The sequence below is a fragment of the Sturnus vulgaris genome, chromosome 12 (genome assembly GCF_052056855.1).
Source record: "Sturnus vulgaris isolate bStuVul1 chromosome 12, bStuVul1.hap1, whole genome shotgun sequence".
In the NCBI taxonomy this organism is placed as follows: Eukaryota; Metazoa; Chordata; class Aves; order Passeriformes; family Sturnidae; genus Sturnus; species Sturnus vulgaris.
Window position 1 is genome coordinate 21665400 of NC_142254.1, and position 20987 is coordinate 21686386.

At 40.8% G+C, this 20987-nt stretch overlaps 3 protein-coding genes across 13 annotated transcripts in view; 2 read left to right on the forward strand and 1 right to left on the reverse strand.

Annotated features, from left to right (window-relative positions):
* Positions 1 to 10594, forward strand: part of ADAT1 (adenosine deaminase tRNA specific 1) — a 24527-nt gene extending 13933 nt beyond the window's left edge. For 5 of the 11 annotated variants that reach the window (XM_088172190.1, XM_014889541.2, XM_088172191.1 and 2 more), the window contains 2 exons: positions 865 to 951; positions 5421 to 10594. In XM_088172190.1, coding sequence (XP_088028316.1) covers positions 865 to 951; positions 5421 to 5553 — 220 coding nt within the window. In that variant the 3' untranslated portion in view covers positions 5554 to 10594. Of the gene's footprint in view, positions 1 to 864; positions 1104 to 3820; positions 3924 to 5420 lie in introns of all 11 variants that reach the window. The other 6 variants (XR_015806381.1, XR_015806380.1, XR_015806382.1 and 3 more) reach the window with 5 other exon arrangements.
* GABARAPL2 (GABA type A receptor associated protein like 2) lies at positions 10393 to 15418 on the reverse strand. The gene is made up of 4 exons (XM_014889545.2): positions 14982 to 15418; positions 14616 to 14671; positions 12549 to 12721; positions 10393 to 10976 (listed from the first exon to the last, which is right to left on the reverse strand). The coding sequence occupies exons 1-4, from the start codon at positions 15013 to 15015 to the stop codon at positions 10886 to 10888; spliced, it is 354 nt and encodes a 117-aa protein (XP_014745031.1). The 5' UTR covers positions 15016 to 15418; the 3' UTR covers positions 10393 to 10885.
* On the forward strand, positions 15190 to 20822 carry TMEM231 (transmembrane protein 231). Its single transcript, XM_014889543.2, has 7 exons — positions 15190 to 15691; positions 15768 to 15937; positions 16972 to 17100; positions 18458 to 18601; positions 18908 to 18989; positions 19118 to 19223; positions 20129 to 20822. Exons 1-7 carry the CDS (start codon positions 15550 to 15552, stop codon positions 20316 to 20318), a joined length of 963 nt encoding a protein of 320 aa, XP_014745029.2. The 5' UTR covers positions 15190 to 15549; the 3' UTR covers positions 20319 to 20822.
* The last annotated feature ends 165 nt before the right edge of the window (positions 20823 to 20987 follow it).

Below are 20987 nucleotides of genomic sequence, written 5' to 3' on the forward strand. Positions count from 1 at the left end.
CTATGCCATTTTTGATGTTCTTAAAATACATGCTAGCAACATAGGAAGATTTTTTTATTATTATTGATTTTGTTTTCAGTGCTTCTGGAGAATCAGCTTGCACTTGTTGGAGAACTTAATCAGTCATTGTTAAGACAAGTATGCAAAGATGATTAAATAGAGGAAACAGCTGGGCCATTCAGAACCAAACTACACCTTATAAACAGTGATTCTTTGGAGAAATAGAAGGGCTCAAAGCTGACTTATATATAGGAAAGCTGGATGTCTATAGTATCTTCTAAAGATCTTTCAAACTTTGACTCACTTTAGTTTTTAATGAGCCTCTTTGTATTTAACTGCCCTGCAGCTGTTGCTGAATGTGTCCTTGTCACCATTGTGAAAACATCAGCATTGTTCCAGATATTTCTGTTCCTTCTTTTATTTGTTTTGAATAATACAAAATTTAACAGTTTGAAAAAGCCTTTGGAGTCCTGTGCTTGTTTGATCTGTTCTGGGTCTACTCCTTCTGGCTAAACCTTACTGCAGTTGTGAACTGATGACAGTGCAGTTTCATGCAGATAACAGTGTGATAATAAAATGTTCGTTCTACAAACTGGTGAGTGCTGGCTGGGAGAATGGGGGCAATGCAGCTCTTTGTCAATATAACATTTAAAACTAAGGGAAAAGGCAAGCGGGCAGCTTGGATGGGGTAGGAAAACTTAAATGATAGGCAAGTTTTTACATTCTTTGAGAAATGAACATAATGCTTTCTATCAAAAATGTTTAGCTGGGATGTACTGCTGTGAGCTGTAAAGTGGAGCGAATTTATGATTTTTTTTTTTTTTTGCATCAGAATTTCTAATTTTTAATTTTTTTTAATATCAGATCCAAAATCTGTAAAGTGGAACTCTTCCATAAATTCCAAAAGCTGGTGACAAGTATTTCACAAGAGGATCTACCGGACACTCTACGGTAAAGACATTATCATTGCCTTTAGAAGAGTGAATTTATCCTAAGGAAACCGGAGAATACTGTGATGATACAGTATCTCATTTTATGGATCTCATTTTACATAAGTCCATTGTTAAACTTTGATACTTGAAAAACGTGGAAAGAGACACAAGGTGAGGAAGTAGTATCTTCTTTGAAGACATGAGCTATTACATCCACTACCTGCAGCTCTCTATCCTTGGTGGTATTCAAACCCAGTATCCCAAAATTCCCATGGAGTTTTTGATATCTAGTTGGTGTTCAGTAATTCTATCAAATTCCACTTCTTCGATTCACAAGAAAGGTTTGAATAAAAATCCCTTTTTTTCTTCTTTTTTTTTTTTTTTTTTAAGTCTAGGTTAAAATCAGTTTTCATCTTAGCATATGGTGGAGTAAGAGCTAGTAAGGTGAGATAGTGCTCTTTTTGCATTTTTCTCTCGTATGGTTAGTAAGGATAGATAGGGCTCTTTCTGCAATGCATATGTTGCATAAACAGAGACCTTCTGGGAAGAAAACAAAGCAGCTTTTGTCTGAGGAAGCCATAATTGGAATTTTCTTTTACATTATTTAAAACAAATTTGGTTTATCAGACTGGAGTTAATTACTTGCAGTAATCATCCAGTATGGTATAGCATTAGATGCATTATGTATTTGGTGGTATACTATAAAGTAAAGCATAGTTTCACATGTACAGAAACTTAGTTCTCTTTGGCTTAGAGACTCTGGGAATCCATTGCCATAGAAGGCTTTTTATCTTTTAGACTTCCTTCTACATACAATTTCACCAGCTTTAGGATGCAGTTATCCCAACTCTTGAGCCAGTTTAACTGTTTGTAGCTGCTGATGGGGATGGTCCCACAGTAGTTCACTGCTGCTACTGGCTGTTGATTCCTGTTTTCTCCTTTGTTTCATTAGCACATCTCCAATGAGCCAGGTCAACTAGGTAATGTGTCTGAAAACAATTTCCTTGTCTTCTGTGTTTTCCCTTGGACTAATGGACTTATTTGGCCAATGGAAATCTGACACAGATAAAACCCCGTGCCAAGGAAGGAGGAGGCATGTGTAACTGGAAGCAGGGGAGATAGGCCATTTCAGCCTTTCATGTTACTAAGGCAGTAGATATAATGAACTTAGCCAAAGTAAGTGCACTTTGTCCTTAAATCAGTTTGAAAGATAAAATTTTTAGCCTCTTTTGGAGGCTTTTTGGGTGGGAGTTTGTCCTCACTTGTTTAGCCATCATGATTTCCTCAAAACAGATCGTGAACTTGTGCACTGTTGTGTAGGTGACTCATGCTGATCACGTGCTGCTTACATAAAGTTACTTCACCTCAGGGCTTTTCTAGACCATTGGCTTTGTTGTTTGACTTTTTTGTCCTCTACTGTTTTTCTGTCTGGGCTTCTCCAGACAAAGTCCAGCTGATTCACAGATGTGACATTGGTTTTACCCTGCACAAACTCCATTTATACAGAGAAGGTTCGAGCTCATTAATCAGCTTGTGCAGCCGACTGCCTTTGAAGTCTTTTGTTTTTCCTCCTCTTCACTAAAAAAGCAAAATTAAAAAGTTTCTTCATGTTGCTGTTTCCTTCATCTTCCCTTTTCCTTTCTACACAGTATTCTGATGTTTTTATTTTTCTTTTCCCCTTGGAGTCTGAGTGAACTTCAGAGGAAATCCTACACTCTCAAATCGTTTATTTAAACTTCTGTGTATTTAACTGTTACCCAGTTTTGTATTTTCTTCACATTCAAATGTATCTTATTATCTCTTCCCACAAATGGTTGGCTCTAAGGCTGTGCTCTCACCCAGTTACCTTTTTCTGCTTTGACCCTAAGTTCCTTCCCTGACTCTTCTAATCCACTTCTGTGTCTCTTGCCTCCCATCTTTTCTGTTCCATCAAGGAATTCTCATTCATTTGCTGAACTGCTTGTTTTGTAGTTGCAGGGTATATTAAGACAAGGGTTATTCTTCACGTAACACTGCCTTTATTTACTGTTGTCCATTGTCAGACTTACGAGCCAGGGAATTTAAAGCTTTACATGGAACGGATTCTGATGTTCTTTTGTCGGTTTTGGGGATTTTTGTGGGATTATTTTGGTTTGGGTTTTTTTTGTTGTTGTTGTTGGTTTTTGGGTTGGTGTTTTTGTGTGTGTGTGTATCTAAAGCTGCTTCTCCTGCCTTTTGTGACTTTCTTATTCATTCTTCACACAGAGGATCTGTGTGGGTGCTGTTAAATTGGAACAGGTAGACAGCCTACTGGGGCCAGAACTTTGCTAGCTCTTCTAAAAGGCAAATTTAGGTAGTTATAGTAGTATAGCTTGTCTAGGATGTTAAGCATGGCATTCATTGATGTGGGTTTTTTTAGGATTTAGTTTATTTGTTTTCAGATGAGACTGAGAAGGAGGTGATGTTAGGCTTGCATGAGCTACTTCACCAGGAACCAGATAGTACTGTATTATGCTCTCCCACCTTCTTTCTTCCTTTGTGATAATTCTTATGATCTGTCTTCTGTGCCTTACTTAAACTCTCACTCATCTCTCTAGGTAGACTAACTCTAATGTTGTTTATTTATTACCTGTTACTGCCACCTATCATATCTAATTTTCTTCTGTTGATTCCCTCTCACATGTTATCATTTTGGAATTATTGCTACATAAGTCCATAATTTTTTTTTTTCTTTTCATGTTTTCCATGCTGACTGCCAAGGGAGTGGTAACACACCATTGGACAGTGCTATGCTATTGCCAATCTGAATTGTAACATAAAATGCTCTGCAGTATTGTTTGCAGATCGCTTGATGGTAATGTGGAAAATGAGATTTTTTGCATTACTGGAGTTTTTTTCCCTGCTGTTAGGAAAAAAATGTGCCTTAGTCACCACCTGGGGAAGTGAAAACCTTCTCTTGTCATACAGTGGCATCCACCATCGAGAGTCTCCAGGTACTGCTGTTTGTACAAGGTGTGTCTGGCTGTATAGCCTTTTGTCTGAATCTGAGGGAGACTTTGTAAAATAAACCTGCCCTGACTTTCTCGCTGGGCTTATTAAATGAATGATTAATCCTCTTTTCTCTTAAATTGAGCCATCACAATTTAAATTGTACTATTATTCTTCCTTCCTGCTCAATTCACAGTATGGAGGATTCCAGTTCCAGATCCAGTACTGATAATGGGATTCTGTGGCTATTCCACTGGCCAGGTGGGGGAGAGTTCTAGTGAGACCCTTACCTGGGACTTTTGAGAGCAGCTCAGAGATTAGTTTCACAGAGTATGATTAATGTGAAAGAGGTGGAGAAAGCAAAATGTACTGGCTGTGATAGGAGTGCAGGGCAGGTTTTTTAAGAGAGAATATATCTCCCATATTCAGCAATGGCATAGACAGGTTCTCTACTCTTGTACCTTTCTGAACACAAGGTTTCAAGGATAGATAATATGGCTTGCTTTGCATGTCACAGTGTTTTAGAAATAAATTTAGAGCAGCATGCTGAGTGCCTCAAACTCAGCTTCTGATGGTCTGCTGTTATGGTGGAGCTGTGGGGGTTTTTTTGGGGGTGTGATCATAATTGCCTTTGATCATGAAAGCCTGTTTTAGAAGTTAGTGCAGTGGCTCTCAGACCTCACAAATTAGGGTTCCTGTAGTAGTTTGGCTCTTCCTCTTTCTTGGTGAAGGTCATGTTGCCAATGATCTTCCCTTCATATTGGGTTTAATGTATAAACGTTGCATATCACATGTGACTGACATATGTTTTCGCAAAGGAAGATGAAAGAGGCTGGGAGTGGAATGCAAGGAAAGGAAAAAGAATCTTGATGAAATTATCTTACAGGCACTTGTATTCAGCTACTCTAGACCTGAATTTCCCTATTTTGAAGATCATTGGTATAATGTACTCAACAGAGTGACCAATTGTTCTGCTGAGCTTGTGGGGCATAGTTGCTACTTGAGGAAGGGGAATAACACCAAAACTGATGAGGTCTCTTTTGCTTTAGGGAAAGAAAAGAGATTATTTTCTCCTTTGTCTCATTCTTCCCTGTCAGTTTTTTTGTTGGAAAAGAAGAACTGTCCAGTTCATTCTGTCCTTTTCCTTTCTAGCCAGTTTTCTAGCACAGTAAGGCTACTTCAACCCAATTCAAAGCACCCTAGCCACCTTTGCAGCTTTGCTTCAGCGGTTTTTGCTGTCATGGAAGTTTTCTGTAACCTGTGGTCACACAGTCAAACACAGTCATTTCTAGTGCTAGAAGAATTGTTTTGCTTTCTTTTGTGAGACTGATGACGGTGTCTAGCTTTAGAGCCTGGGTGTCTCTAAGTCTTGCCTAGAAGAGAATTCCACTAAATAGCATGGAAGAGTTCATTTCATAGGAGATTGTCACGGTCTTAGATGTTTGATTTCTTTTTTCATTTTGTGACTTCATATTCAATAGGATCATACAATTGTTTTCATTTTTGTGCATTTTCTGTCAGGATGAAGACTCTAAAAACCTACTGGGACTACAAGGAAGCTGCATTAAATTATCAAGAAGCCTGGAGAGTGCTGCGTAGCCAAGCTCTGCTGGGTTGGGTCGAAAATGCCAAGGAATATCTGCACTTCACATGACAATCCATGGGACTGTGTGAATCCAGGAATAAGCTTTGGTCCACAGCAGATACCCCTGCAGCTCAAGGGCCAGAAAAAGATGCCCTCTAGTTTATGTGCTGTAAAGAGACAGGACTGAAAAGGAAGGCAATTTAGAGAATAGTTTTATTTTTACTGAGTTGAAGCCCCCTTTTTATTGAAATATAGAAAAGGATCATTGCTGACTTAAAATTCTGAGCTGCATGAAACAATATGCCTTCAAAAGAAAGGAAGCAGTGATGTGCTATCCTAGTATCTGAGGCTATGATCTACCAGCTATAGTCATTGCAGTGAAAGTAATGTCGACTGAAATTGAAGCAGTACTGTGGAAAATTTTCGTGCTGCTTTTTTCTTCCACTTCCCATAGTTTTGTGATTGTTTTTCTGTTGCTGGGACAACCCTCATGTATAGTAAGTAATACTTTCGTAACTCTGAGCTCTTGTTGTCTGGTGCATGTAAAAATTTTCTGTTCCCCCCAGCCCCTTTGCTTCTAACTGGAAAAACTAGTTCCATTAAGTGTCTTTTTTTTTTTCCTGGGAATCCTTCATATATGCTGCTATTTACTAAAAATAACCACAGATATCACCACAGCAGAAGCAAAAGCACTGGGGGGAGTGTGTGTCAAATAATACCACTTATGATATCCTGTGCATCTCAATTTCAGGACTTTTCTTTCCTGCCTACAGAAGCAAAGCAGTTGAAAGGTTATCTGGCAAACTCCTGAATGACTTGGTTCAAATTGGCCCATCCTGTGTAATTACAAGCAAACATTTACCTATTCAGTGTTTTGAGCACTATGTCCATCTCTTTGCCCCCCTGTGGGAAATGGTCAGTTAAAAGCAGAAATGCCTCAGCCATTTATGTCACTGTTCCTTGTGTTCATTAATAGCCTGGCAAAAGTGGAGATGCTTTGGGGAGTACTGAAAGTAGTCTCTGGCATGTCTCTTCTAGTCTCTTGCCATTATGCTTTATTACCAGCTAACATCTGCATGGCAAGACAGTCAACCTTGTGAGCAGTTGTGGGGGAAGCAGTGTGTAATCCTCCTTAAATCTTCTGTCCCACTTACTGCCTTTTGTGAGCAATTTCAGGACTGTGGAACTGCTACTGAGCACATTCCCCTTTTGTATTTTTCTATTGTAAACCACAATTCATAAAATACTTGGAAAAAAAAAGCAATGGGAGGATGAAAGAAGTGGATAATTTAGAACTTGAAGATTCTTTAGTGATTTGATTTTTATTTGTTCTTTGGTATCCTATAGTTTTGGATCTGAAAAATGGGCACAGCAGTTCTCCAAACAGCCTTTGCTGTCAACCTGCTGAGCTCCAAACAGTACACATAACATTCACAGTCTGAGAACTGACAGCAGCAAATCCTTTTTACTTTACACTTAGGTTGACTTGTCAAGTAAGAATAGTTCTCTTGTTGAAGAAATAACAACTTGAATTGTGATTCGCTCAAATCCAGCACTAACATGCAGAAAGACCAGTTGTACTGGTGATGGGGAAGTAAGTTTATGTGTTTGTAGAAGGCAAGGGATTATGGAGATTAGGGACTTGCAGTAGTCATCAGAGGAAAAAAAATGACCAGATGCCATTGCACATGGGCTACAGGGTAAACGGCTGAAGATAAATGGTAGCCGTTCCTGTAACTGAGCAAGTAGCATTCCAAGGGCAGAGTTCTATAGCGTACCTAAAGAGCTATCAGTAGATTTCCAGGTTCCTGAAATTTACCTTTTTTCTTTACTGAAATCTTGCAGAAACTATTAACTTACCATATCTAGCTTCCCACAGTTAATCAACAATGTCTGCAGTGAACCTGCTGACCAGACTGGAATGTTCCCATTTCCTATACAGCTGCAATATTAAAATGGCTTACATAAGACTAGTTTTGTAGTCTTGCATCAGTTTTCAGATAAGCGGTTATATGGTTTAAATTGTTTTAACTCTTTTTCTAAAATTTGAGCCTGGCTGTTAGGATTGTTTCTTGTCAGATTTTTTGTGCATTGCTAAAATACTTGTGAACACTAGACTGCTGGTTTTTTGTGATACTTGCCAGGTTTAAAAGCAGTTTTTGAGGTGCTGAACACTGATTCTAACCTCACTTTTTGGATGGAGTTGAGGACATATTTAAGCCTAGAGCAAGTCAGTAAATATGTGAAGAGAGGGAAGGAACTGAAGCAGAACAGCATTTAAAAGGCTGAGGGGCTAAGCCTGTGGGATCTCATCCTCAACTGATGGCATTTCTGTGATGGAATGACCTGGGATCATTGTCAGCAAGTCTTTCGAAGAATTGCTCCTGGAAAGTAACAGTTGACATGTTCCAAGCCTGTATCACTCCTTTGTGCTGAGATAGCTGACACCCCGAAAAACAAAGATAGGCAAGGCATGGTGAGTACAGTACAATGCAGAGAGACACTGCCACAGGAGAGCAGAGTTAGCAGGGAGGGAAGTAGAAGGAATGAAGTGCCCACTGTGCATGTTTAATGAGGACAAGCAAACAACCGGCAGTGGGAGCAGCAGAGCATAGGAGAGGCACCAAGAGTCCCACCGTGTGTGTAAAACGAGCACATCTTTATTACCCAGATAGGTCCTTGCCTGTCCCAAACTTGTTTGGGGACCAATGGCTCCGAATTGCCAGGACAAAGAAACTGTAATCATTGAGTGGGATGTCTTTAGCAGTGTCACTATTAGAGAGCTCATTCTGTTTTCAATCACAGTAAGAAGGCAGGACAGACTGCCTGCTTATCTTTAAGGAAGTCAAGACCAGAGCATAGAAACAAGTGGTTTTGTCCAAGGGTAGGAGTAATCAATCTGTTTGAGGCTGCAGTTCCATGAAACCAGATGCTAGCATCCCCCTGTTTTTGGAAAAGCAAGGTTTTGAACTTCACAGTGTGCTACCACTGCTCACCTTAACACAGGCTGGAAGGCTTACTTATCTCAATACATTCTGAATAAATTGAAGACTATTTAAGTTACTGTATTTATAGAAAAACAAACCATGAGCCCAAAACAAGATGTAGCCTTTCACTAGGAGTTAAAAGACCTCTGCAATTAATCCACTAAGCACTAGAGGAAAGGATAGAGCTAGGGTTGTGCTGCTGAGGGCAGGAGAATTCTGTTGGCAAGGAGAAGAAAGGTGTTGGAGTTTTCTCTCAGACTATCTGATAATGTCATAAAGAGGGCTGTAGCAATGATAGGTACATAATATATACAATTAACATATATACGTGTAGAAGCAAGATAATTTCTGAGGAAAGACCATCTAAATGGACTAAATCTGGCCTGAATACTCAATATTTACTGAATACTAAATTCATCCAGTGCTGGTTTAGTTATATTGGAGATGACATTTCGATTTAGCTTAAAGATAAGTGACACAGAGGTGTTGCTGTAGGAACGGTGAGGTATTTCTTCATTTCTTGTTCAGTGCATAAATTGAAGGGTTAACAGAAAATGAAGATCATATGGGATCAAATGCTTTATATAATTTTACGAGAGTGTACTATTCAAAGGGATGCATTTCACCGATGCATTTCAAAAGGAAATCTCTGGATGTTTTATTGCCATTTTAAGTGTACCTTCAGATGAAAAGTGAAGTTACTGCTGTAGAATATTTATCCTTACATTCTCTGGAACTACTTGCATGTCTGGGCTCCTAAATCTAAATTAATAAATACAGAGATGATAAAGAGAGCAGTGATGTGGGGGTTTTGGGAGCTTATGAAGGGTAATCCAAAAGTTACCTCAATCTTAACATCTTCTCTTGCTTTTAGATACATCTATTTGCTAGCATGCAATTAACTTTTTCTAGCATTTTAAAGTGTTTCTTACTCCTCTGTGAACAGCTAAGAAAACATATTACTTGATAACTGTAGAAAAACTGTAATGCTCCAGCATAAAAGAAACAGAACACTTTCCAGTCATAAAAGGTAATTTAAAAAATGACAGGTGAAACCACCTCCTTCATTCTGAATCAAAAATTCTGTTAAGAGTAAACATTAATGTGTGAAAAGGGTGTCAGAAGTAATTCAGGATGGAAGCACTGACAGAATGTTTCCTGAAGCAGTGGTTTACAATGCAGTGCTGTTCTGAATAATGAAAGGCTTACTGAGATCAACAGCCCATTTTCTGATGGCAGTAAGCACAGTAAGCACATGCATCACAGTTACTGTGACAAGCCTCAGTAACAGGGTAGTGTCAACATTTCACAGGCGCCTATGTTCACATTTTGGAGTCTTTCTGCCAGTACTTGTGAAGTACTGCAAAGCTAAACAATTCTAGGCAAAATGTATCTTCATGGGGATTTGAGTTAGTATGAATTTGATTTAAGTTTGGAAAGTGGTAAATTTCCACTGTAACTGGAAGCATTTTAAAAACTAAATTCTTAGGCACCATGTAGTGTGAAAACTGAATTAAAACTTTTAATAGGAATCTAAACTGTATTTAGTGTTTCCTTGCTGGCCTAGGAAGATCAAAGTGATGCTACTTCTTGAACTCAGCGTTATCCTTTAATATCAGAGTGTGATATCCAGCTCTGTGCAATTAGGTCAATTAGCTGGTTTTCCCACCCTCTTCCACACAATCCAAGCGTTTGCCTCTTTGTCTGTAAAAAGAAGGAGCTGTGAGATATGGTAGCTCTGAAGTTATTGGTTTTGAAACCTACAGAGAACTCGTTTCTTCCTGGTATCATCAGCCACACACTAAAGTTTGAGAAGCTGTACAATGTCGAGTAAGTAACAGAAGTAGCTGTGTAGCATCTAGTAAATGTGATGGGTAACTTTCTGGTGAAAACAGAGGTAAAGAAATGACAGCATTGCCTGTTTGTGACAGGAATTTTTATTGTACTTGTTTGTTAATTGAGAAAGAGGAACGTACTAGCTCAATTCAACACGATCAGCATCTTGCCCCTGGCTTTGGATAAGCTAGCAAATCTAGTGTTCCCAATAGTAACTTAATGTTTTTATTTTTCTTAAACTGACATCTCAAAACAGAATAAATGTGTGTTCTTCTCTTCCTGTTTTAGTTGCCCAACTACTCTGCTTTATTATTTAATCAATGTCATCAAGTGTATCCCCCCTAAAGAACTGAGGCTCTGGGAAGTCATAGCCATGAGAAAAAAAAATGCACAAAACCAACAAAACTTTCTTCTTATAATTTAACAGTCTAATAAAACAAGACCTAGCAATATATTAAGAAATAAATCCAGTTACAAATGCATGTATATAGAAGGAACTTCTGAGGATGTCAGAACAGAAAATGATCAGCTATTTACAAGATACACAGCAGGATGGTACAGTAGCCAAGACCCACCATTCAGAAACCAAATGTGTTCTCTCCACTGTAGGCAACATACAAGAATCCATCCTCATCCTTTTCCTTCTCATAAAGTTGTCCCATAGTTAAGCTTGAAAGGGAAAAAAGAGAAATGGTTTGCTTGGCTCCTGCAAGTTGCCAATGTTAACAGTTAGAACCTCATATAAACATGGAGTATTAAAAGCTAAAACTTGTAAGTCTGTGTATAGGTTAAAATACAAAAAATGAGGATAAATTAAAAGCAGTTGACACCTAAGTTAGAGAGATGATCCTGGACTTTCTCCAGAGCAAATTTTTTATATTTCTTCACAAATGCCTTTGTCAGAATGCTTCCTTATTTTGTTAGAAATTAGTCTCTATTTTGAAAACAAAAAGAAACCTTAGCAACTACTTTGCTGGTCAACTGCTCCAGCCATCTACTGCAAATGGCTGGAGCAGTAGACATCAGTCAGGTGCACAAATGAAGCTGCCTCAGCTCACCTTTCTCCGACTTCCAAAACTGAGAAAAGGCTAATGAACTGAAAGATGGAGACTGGATATGAGTGACAGGGAAAACAACGATGTCATTCTACCCAGGACAGGAGCTGGGAAGATTTGTAAGCAGTACTTGAAATGGAAGAGAATTGGTGAGTAGTAGGTAGATCACCAACCCTTGACATCCTTCTCTCTTCATACAAAAGTTTATTACATAAACTCAAGCCTGTGAGATAAGCGGAGCAATGAACAGATTGTAGTTTTGTTTATTGGTTAAGAAGTTGCCATTTTTACATTAATATTAAATGATCAAAGCCCTATTTTTCTAGCCGAGATGTGACATCTCATTATGAACACGTGAGAAGAGACAATGGATCTCTCGGTCCTGCTCCTAGCCATTCTATAGTACTGTTAGAAAGATAATATATAGGCAGTCTTAGTACTGTTAGAAAAAAACACGCAGAAAAGGATGGCTCTCGTGGGTCCCTAGTGTGCATCAGGTTACCTGGAGGGACTCTTTCTGTTACAATTAAGTGTGAAGAATAATATCACAGTTCAGGCGTGTAACCACATACTATTTCCTTAAATATTACTAAAGTATCTTGGGTAGAAAATTGTAGCAGCTGCTTCTGCTATACTGTGTATGCAGCAAAACACAATGCAACTTATTCCTATATTAAAGCCATGTAAAAAAACCTTTCTATTGCAATTATTATTTTCTTTATTGAAGAAAATAATTTTAAAAAAAGAACCAGCAACTAGTCTGTAATGTTATAATTTCTTTGTAAACTGACAGGTTACTGGGTTCTTTTCAGAATAATTTATGGCATTTGTTATTGAGTATTTAATGTGCAACTTTTTTTGTTATACTAAGAATCATTGTTTTTTTGACATTGATGATGTATGTGTTTTTGCACTCAACCAAGTGAAAGAAGATTGTAACTGCAAACCTCACCCTTTTGCCATGGAAGTAAATCATAGTATCTTTTTCAGTCACCTTTCCTTACGGCCTAGCTCAAGAAATAAGATGTTTATCAAACTCATGAGGAAAAAAAAAACTTTTAGTGAGATTAAGATGTGACAAACATCTCCTAAAATTACTAAATGAGCCTCAGAGTGGTGCTACTGACCCTCTAATATGCACAGGCTTGCTGATATGATTCTGAGTATCAAACGAATAGCCTCTCACCTGGATTGTGGGACAGTCTTGTCTACAAAGAGGAATATTGCCTTCTCAGATGGCAGTTGAATCCTCTTCCTGATGATCCACATGAACTGGGCCACGGTGATGTCAGACGGAACTAAGTACTTCCTCTTGTCAATATCAACAATCTGAGATCCTGAGACCTTCTCCACTATAACCTGTAAAGTGCAGGTGTGAAGGTCAGGCTGTTCAGGATTGGTATGAACAGACACCTTTGTTAGATCATTTGCTCATACAGGCTTACAATGACTAACAGAGGGGATGAACAAAAAGGGTTCCTGACCACAACCAAATCAGAGCTAGAACTGGCTCGGCACTATAAAACCTGATTTTACTGCTGCACTGAAACCTACAATTCATATACACAATGGCTTGTGCCTATGTTTGGTGCAGTCATGGGGCAAAAAAGGTGCATTATGCCTAAAAGACACTTGTGACAGGAAAGTGCACGCATCACTTAACCTTTTGTACACTGATGACATGAAATTACTGCCATGTGGACCCAAAGTTAAAAATGAACCAGCAGTGTACCGTGGACACAAGTAAGGCTAACAGTGCCCTGGACTGCATCAGGCAAAGGACTGGGAAGTGATCCTTCCCCTGTACTGGTACTGGTGAAGCTACCTTTGTATTCTGCTGAACTGACATTTAGAGCATGTCATCATCGCTTCGGAAATAAGAAATTGACTACAGGAAGGAAAGATAGCAAGACGGCCACAAACAAAACCAAACAAAAAGTAACTGGTATGTGGGGGGAAGGATAATTAAGTATTTCTTGTGAAAAAAACCCGATGCTTATTGTACTACAGACTGATTCTGGCAGGAAAAATAACAGCATGTCAGGAAACAGGGTTTATCAGAGGTTCCAGGATCTCCATTCCTTAGCTCTGCATTCCACTTGAAACATTAAGTTTGAAAAACACCTCTCACTATTAAATTGATACCAACTATTTGGTATCAATGTTACACGGCTCAATTTGAATCATCACAGAAAACACATACCAGTCCAGACAAAGGATTGCTGCAATTTGAGATTTAATTCCTGTATCTGTCTACACCTTGCTGTCCATTCCTGATACAGCAGCAAGTCATTGTGACTCACACTACGGATTCTGGTGTTTCTTTTTCCCCTAAGGTTATCAAGGATATTTTTAAAATGCATAAAGGGAGACTGCAGCGTATGTATGGATATATGGTCATTAAGGATGCTGCAGTCTATGTGTGAGGGGATAGTTAGTCAAGAGAGAACAGCAAGGATCATATCAGCTTGCCAGACTGCAACTGGAGAAAATCTTGTGACTAGGTGCAACTGAACAGCAGAAAAAGTCAATGGGAATGAAGATTCTTCTCTGGGCTGTGCTGATGGAGAAGTTACTTACCAAAAGGTGAGAGGCGGGGGTGGCACTAACTGGCATGTGGTCAGATGGGATGTGCGAAATTTTACACTCAAGCAAGTAAGTTGAGAATATGGACATGTTGCTAGCTGTTAAATAAGGATGTGAACTGTGGTCTTTTCAGAGACTGAAACATGGTAAAAGGGATTGTGGAGAGAAGAAGAGAGGTCATTCACTACTTAGCAGGTTGGTAGGTATTAATGCCGAAAGGAGGGGTCACCACATGCATTGGCTCTTCAAACAGCAGGGTTTGCATGGAGAAATTCACCATGATGAATGGTTATAGGCGTGGAATACATGAAGGATATAATCTAACGCATTTGGCCAAGGTTTCAAGAGTCTTCATAATCTTTCTAAGGATAAGGCACAGTCTTCAAGACAATGAAGGTGTTTGCTGGGATATAATTGCCATTAGAAGAAAGCAGGAGCATATAATAAAAATCCCTGAAAAGTGTTTAGAAAGCTTATCTATCAATGTGCACTGGGGCAGAGGAAGAAATGTTGGAGTAGTTACATGGGTTTGAGGCTTCTTTAAAAACATCTAACGACACAAAAAGAAAAATGAATTTACTTAGTAGAAACTCTGGGTGGGCAGGATGAAAACAATTTATCCACCTTTGCCTCTAAGCACTGTGTTGAAGCTGCCTCGGTTACTCACCGGGACACGATCGGGATATTTGGCTCGGATTTTTGCGGACTCGACACATCTGTGCTCTGTGAACAAAACTCGTAATTAGTCACTGCAGAGTAATAATATTGCCACTGTCCTAGGCCGAGAGGGCAGCGCCGGCAGGGCCGTGAGCCTGTGGGGATCGCGATCATATTGCCGCCTCCGAGTGGGTCTCTAGCTTTTCGGGGCGACCGTCCCCGGGCATCGCACCGCCCTTCGGCGAGGGCCGCCAGCGGCTGTCCGCCCACAGACAAGACGACCGCCTAGGGAAGCCGACCGCGACAGATGGCGACACGGGAGACTGAGGGCAGCGGGGCCGCTGCCAGGCAGCGCCTGGCCCAGACCCACCCTTACCCAGCGCGTGGTCCTCCTTGAACATCCACTTCATGGTGCAGGCGGGCGGGGAGCGAAGCCAGAGGCGGCGAGGCCCGTGTGCGGGGGGCGGGGGCTCGTGCCGGGCCTGTCGCTGTCACGGTCCCTGTCACAACAACAGCCGCGGCTCGGCAGGCGGGACTTCCGGCTCGCCTGTTCCCCGGCAACCGCTTCAGCAGCCGCGCTTCCGGCCAGGGGATGGCGGGCGGGGCTGTGGCATCCGGGCACGAAGTCACCTGCCCGGTGCGAAGCCGCTCGCTGCGCTCCCCGGGCTCTCGAAGCCGCTCCACAGACTTCTCCGCCCCGGCCGATGCCCGCATCCGCCTGTCCCCATCCGTGCGTCGCCATCCCGCTGCCGGACGCGCTCTCGCCGGCGGCCCCGCAAGGCAGCGGTGCGCGGCTATTGGCTGATGTGCCCGTCCCCTCGGCGCTGATTGGCGCGGCGTCTCGTCAGTCCGACGCTCCGCCAGTGCAGCGCTGAAGGCGCGGACGGGGGCGGCTGGTGAGAGTGCGGGGAGCGGTGGTGCTGAGGCACCTGGGGCTGCTCGCCATGGCTGGCGTGGACCTGTTCTCGCATCCCGCGCTGTACACGCGCTACCGGGCTGGGCTCTGCTCCGCCGCTGCACTGGCGCTGTTGCTCATCACGGCGCTCACCTATGTGCCGCCGCTGCTGGTGGCCTACCGCAGCCACGGTGAGCGCTACTGGACCCCACGCGACCTGGCCGGGCCCGGCGCACTCCTGAAACCTCGTGCTGTTTCTGCCCTCAGGTTTCTGGCTGAAGCAGAGCGCGTACCTGGAGCAGCCCACTGTTCGTTTCCGGTACGAGATTCTCTTCGTCGCCACCATGGGGTCCGGCCCGGGCAGCTTCTTGGCGTGGAGCACATTCCCAGCGTTCAACAGGCTCCAGGAGGACCGGCTTCGAGTCCCGCTCCTGTCGGTAGGCCTGCCCGGGGCTGCCCGGCAACAGTGGCGAGCCGCGAGGCTGCAAAATGGGGCCAGCGGACCGGCAGCCGGCTCAGGGCACGAGTGCTGATGGCGTTTTTGAGCGGGTGGCCCGTCAGGCACTGCTGCTTTCAGGTAGCAGCAGCTTTATGTATAACCTTTTGCCTCACATCGGGATTTGCTAGATTTTTAATGAGTCCCGTTTCACTCCCTCTCAGTGCTACTGACTCACAGCATTAATTAGATCGGAAAAAGGCCATAAGACCAAGCCCAGTCATTAACCAAACCCTACCAATTTTGCCACCAAACCGTCCGTAAGCACCGCTGGTGGTTTGCATAACACATCGGTTTACTTTCATCAAATTAGTTGTGCTCCTCTCCTTTGGCCACATGGCTTATCATGATGTGAAGTTTGCAGGGTAGCCTCTAGATTTGGAAGCAGATAAGTGCCTTCAGAAGCACATATTTTCTACCTTGCGGTCACTTTTCTTTCTGAGATTTCACAGTGGCAGTTATTTTTCTGTCTGGCTCTGTTACGAGCCCTGCTGTATCTGCAAGTAGCTGAAGAACTGGACACTCTGGCACACAAGCGTAGCAAGCCTTGGCTTACAGCCAGGAATCAGCACACAGGCCACTTAAGAGGCATGCTGCAGTGACAGGAGGCACAAGCCTGACCATCAGTCATATATTTGTACTGTGTCTTACAGAATATCCAGCACTAAGGCATGCTTTGTAGCATGTAGGGTAGACGGTTGGAATTGGTGTAGGGCAGAAAAGACCGTGAAGTAAAGCTGCCCTCCCTCGAGGGGTATATGAAACATTGTATGACAGACAGCAGTGTAAGCTTCTTGTTTGTCTCTGGTCCTCTGTCTATAGTCAAGTAGCTTTTTATTGCATTCCTAACTATGCAGTTTATTTGCTTCCTTGGTATGTGCGTGCTGCAGTGGTGGAGGTACCCTGGGGTTTTACTTTTTTTTTGTTTTTCTTTCTAACAGAAATTCCTATCTTTAAAAAAACACATTTGTTTAGACTAGAGAAGAAGACAAAAATCAAGATGGCAAAATGGATCAGTTGCATTTTAAATTGGAACTTCCACTACAACCAACAGAGCACGTAGTTGGCATTCAGCTGATTCTACTCTTCTCCTACCAACTTTATGTGAGCATTTCTAATTTTGTTTGTTGTGATGTATAGACCCATTATAATATTCCAGTTGTGGTTATACAAAACATGGAAAAAACTTTCCACATTTGAAATTCCAATCTAAAATATGTATTTTACTAAAAAATATTTAATTTTCTCCTCCTGTGCTGCATCATTCCTAGTCTAGCTCTCTTGGGTATTTTGATACACTTTGTTAGGATTTTTTGTTTTAATTTTTTTTTTAATTTTTAAGTTCTATATTCTCTTGGGCTGTAGTGCACCATACAGAAAAGAAATGCACAGCAGTGAGTATCAGTGTGGGTGGCACCAGGAAATAACTGAGGGACTTGTGATAGGCAGAAGGATGTGCATTCCTACACGCTGTTGTGTCTTGACATAACCAGTTCATTTTCTGAGATGAAGAGTCAGGCTGTTGCAGCAGCCTAAAATGCCTTGGATTTTGCTTAACACCTCTTGAAGCATGGGTAATCATCTGCCAGGATCTTCTGTATCTTGTAACTGGGACATGGAAGAAAGTGTTACAGGAAGACAAGACAATACAATTCCACTGCCATTGTACCTCAAGTGGCAGTGCAATTAATACCTAAAGCAAAGAGTAAAACACCAGTGCACAGAGAACCCAGAATGTGAAAGGAGCAATAATGTAGAGCTGCGTTGGGTGCAGCTGCACAGACAAGAAATTGTTTTCCTAGGGAGATTAGGCTGTTTCTTTTGAGAGTCTTGCTGATTGCAGATGGGCAAGCTTTGCAAGCATAGCTATGTGGTGTAGAAAACATTCTTAAGCCTGAGGTCCAGAATACAGGCTCAACAGTCCTAAATTTGGGCTGAAGTATTTGGTCAGGTATTCATATGACAGAATGACGATAGTCACAACACTTTTTTATTCCATTATAAATGTGGAAATTTTCCTTCCGACTGAGTGGTTGATAAGAACTAAGGACTTACCTTCTTTATTTGGTTCTTGTTGCAGAGTACAAGTCCTTGATTTTGACTGTTGAGTTTTTAAGGTGTATCTCCAATGAATGTGTTTAGTTACCTTGCTGCTTTTTCATGTTATGGCTAGTCAAATCTTCCTGTCATTACCCACAGACATTGTATTTCACTGAATTTCCTGTGGAACTTTGTTGAGTTAATAAAGTTAGCTAACTATTAACTAAGGTAGTTCACTTTTTAAAAAATTGTGTTTTTTATTTGGTGTTCCCTTATTTAGACTAAGGTGATGATCTGAAACTTGGGAGTCGTAGAAAAATCACATCTGTGTAGAAAAATTTGTAGATACCAAGAGGTAGAAAAGTGTGTTGTGTCCCTCCTCCTCCCCCTAAATTTTCCTTTTTTGTGTTCACTATTTCAGAGAATGTCAACATTTGTGATGCAGAGCATGGCTTTTCTTCAGTTTTTTTCTCCTGTGCCAGGGTCTCAACTCTATGTGAATGGAGACTTGAAATTAAACCAGAGGCAATTACTTAACCACTGTGGATTGGACACCAGATACAATGTGAGGAAATGTTTTTCCCTTCCCTTCAAATTCAGCCCCCCGACCTCTTAATCCTCCTAGTGTCATAGGTGACACCCTCATTATTTGTACTACTGCACAGAGTGAACTGTAAGACTTTGGAACTGATGCTTTCTTGTTAGACTACAAGAGGGAAAAGGTTATTCTGCCAGATGTTCACTCTTTTATTTATTTATTTATTTATGATGTTTATTCCTTGAAGGGCATGGTTATTTTGTGTAAGAAACTCAGTAAAATTACTGTCTTGAAGACTGGACAAATAATTAAAGTGTCTCCTTGTTGTAACAGGTGTCTGTGGTCAATGGCACAAGTCCTTTTGCAAGTGACTATGACCTAGCAAATATCATTGCAGCATATTGGGATAGAAATGGTAAGCCTGAATGTGTAGCTACAGGACAGTAGTAGTTAGCATATTGGCAGCTGTTTTGTGAAGTATATGACTTCTGTATTAACACTTTTAAAGCCCCTTAACCTGGATGTTTCCTTTCTCCATTTCAGTGACAACAGTCTTTTCAGATTCCAGCCCTGTTTGGATGACTGGAAGAGCAAGAGATACACCATTTATCATTAATGCCACCATTCATTACCCAGTGGAAGTTATCTTATATCCTTTAAAAACTGCACAAACTGTGACATAACAGGGTTGTATTATTTGAGCCTCCACCACATTAGATATGTTGCTACACTTTTGGGGTTTTTTTTGTTGTTTTTTTTTGTTTGTTTGTTTTGTTTTTTTCTTTTGTTAGCTAAGCAAATGCTACCGTTCTGGAGTTAATGAAATACCTATTTGTCCATTCCTTCAGATGGTTGTGCTTGCATAACCACTTTTTGCTTTTCTTTATTGAGAACCTGTGTTGCTTTTCAGCTTTGCTGAAAAGGCCTTTAAAGCACTTAGTTAGCTATTCTCAGGGAATACCTGTAGTACATCTTGCTTTGGTTCTGCAGTACCTGCTGTCCCGATCTGTCACAGATGCCACGTGCAAAGCACGATACTGTAGTCTGTGATGTAAAGCAAATAATTAGAAATCTGTATGCAAGATCGTCTCACCAAATAATAACTCCTGCAGTGGGAGGTTGTTATATCTGTTCATGTGCAGGCAGACTGGAATTTTTTTCTTTTTTTGACAAAATAATTCTTCGTTATGTTCTTCACTCTTTTTCTTAGACAAGAACAAGTCTGTGTTTAGAAGAATCTGTATGGAGCACATTTCCTATAAGATTTGTTTACCTGCCTGAATATTAACAATAAGTACTTTCTGATGATTCAGGCACAAAGTAGGTCCTTTTCCCAGAATTGGTTTAAATGTCTTTTAAGACAGACAATTTCTCCAGCTTTTGTTACCTACCATGGTAGAAGTCTTTTAGGTGTTTCTATGGTTCAGAGGCTTAGCATTTGTGACATAAACTGCTGTCTTAATAAGATTTGTGCCTTTCTGCCTATGAGTTTGTTTAGATATTGCAGTGGCAGCATCAGAAGCTTCTCTAGTAACATTCCTTGACTTTCTTTAAATATCAGCCAGGATTTTGGGAAATTATTAAATTTGCCTGGATCCAGTATGTCAGCATCCTCCTTATCTTTCTTTGGGTGTTCGGTAGGATTAAGACGTTTTTGTTTCAGAATCAGGTGTTGACTACAATTCCAGTATCACCAGTTCTGCCTGTATCTCCAGTACTATCCTACAAACAGCACCAGTCCTGAAGAGATACCTGAGAACACTTTATAGAAATGCCATTCAAAAATAGTTACCTGATTTTATTCTCTCTACACTTCTTACTTTAGAAGATCAGAATTTTTTAAGTATGTTCCAAGTATGCTCTGTTTGTGCTTCCTTTTTAAAACACAGGTTCATTCATCTTATTTCTTTAGGAACACTGCTTTGGAGCTGGAAATTTTATATTTTTGACAGTTAAAGAAGAGCCTAGGGTTTTTTTTTGCAACTGGAACATGCCTCAAAAAACATCTTGAAAACTGAAAATAATATGCTAAAAGTAACAACATTAACTGTTTTTACTTATTGTAAATCAACTGCAGTCTTAGAGTTGTCAAGAGTTATTTGTACATGCATTTATGTGCACTGTGAGGTGAAAAAAAATGCATGGATGAGTTAAGGTCAGAGATGTGCTTCTGTAACGGTGGCTATACATACTCACCAATTTAATTATTAAATTGGATTATTAATAAATTCAAGGTTGATATGAGAAACCAAGTTTTGGGTGATAGTGTATGCAAAATTTGCACAACCATTTCCTATTGGCATTATTACTGTAGCACCAGACCATTAATTGTGAATTGTGAATAGTAAAACAGAATCCTCGTATCTATTGAAAGAAAACTAGCAAAAAATTGTACCAGGGAAGCCTTAGTTTC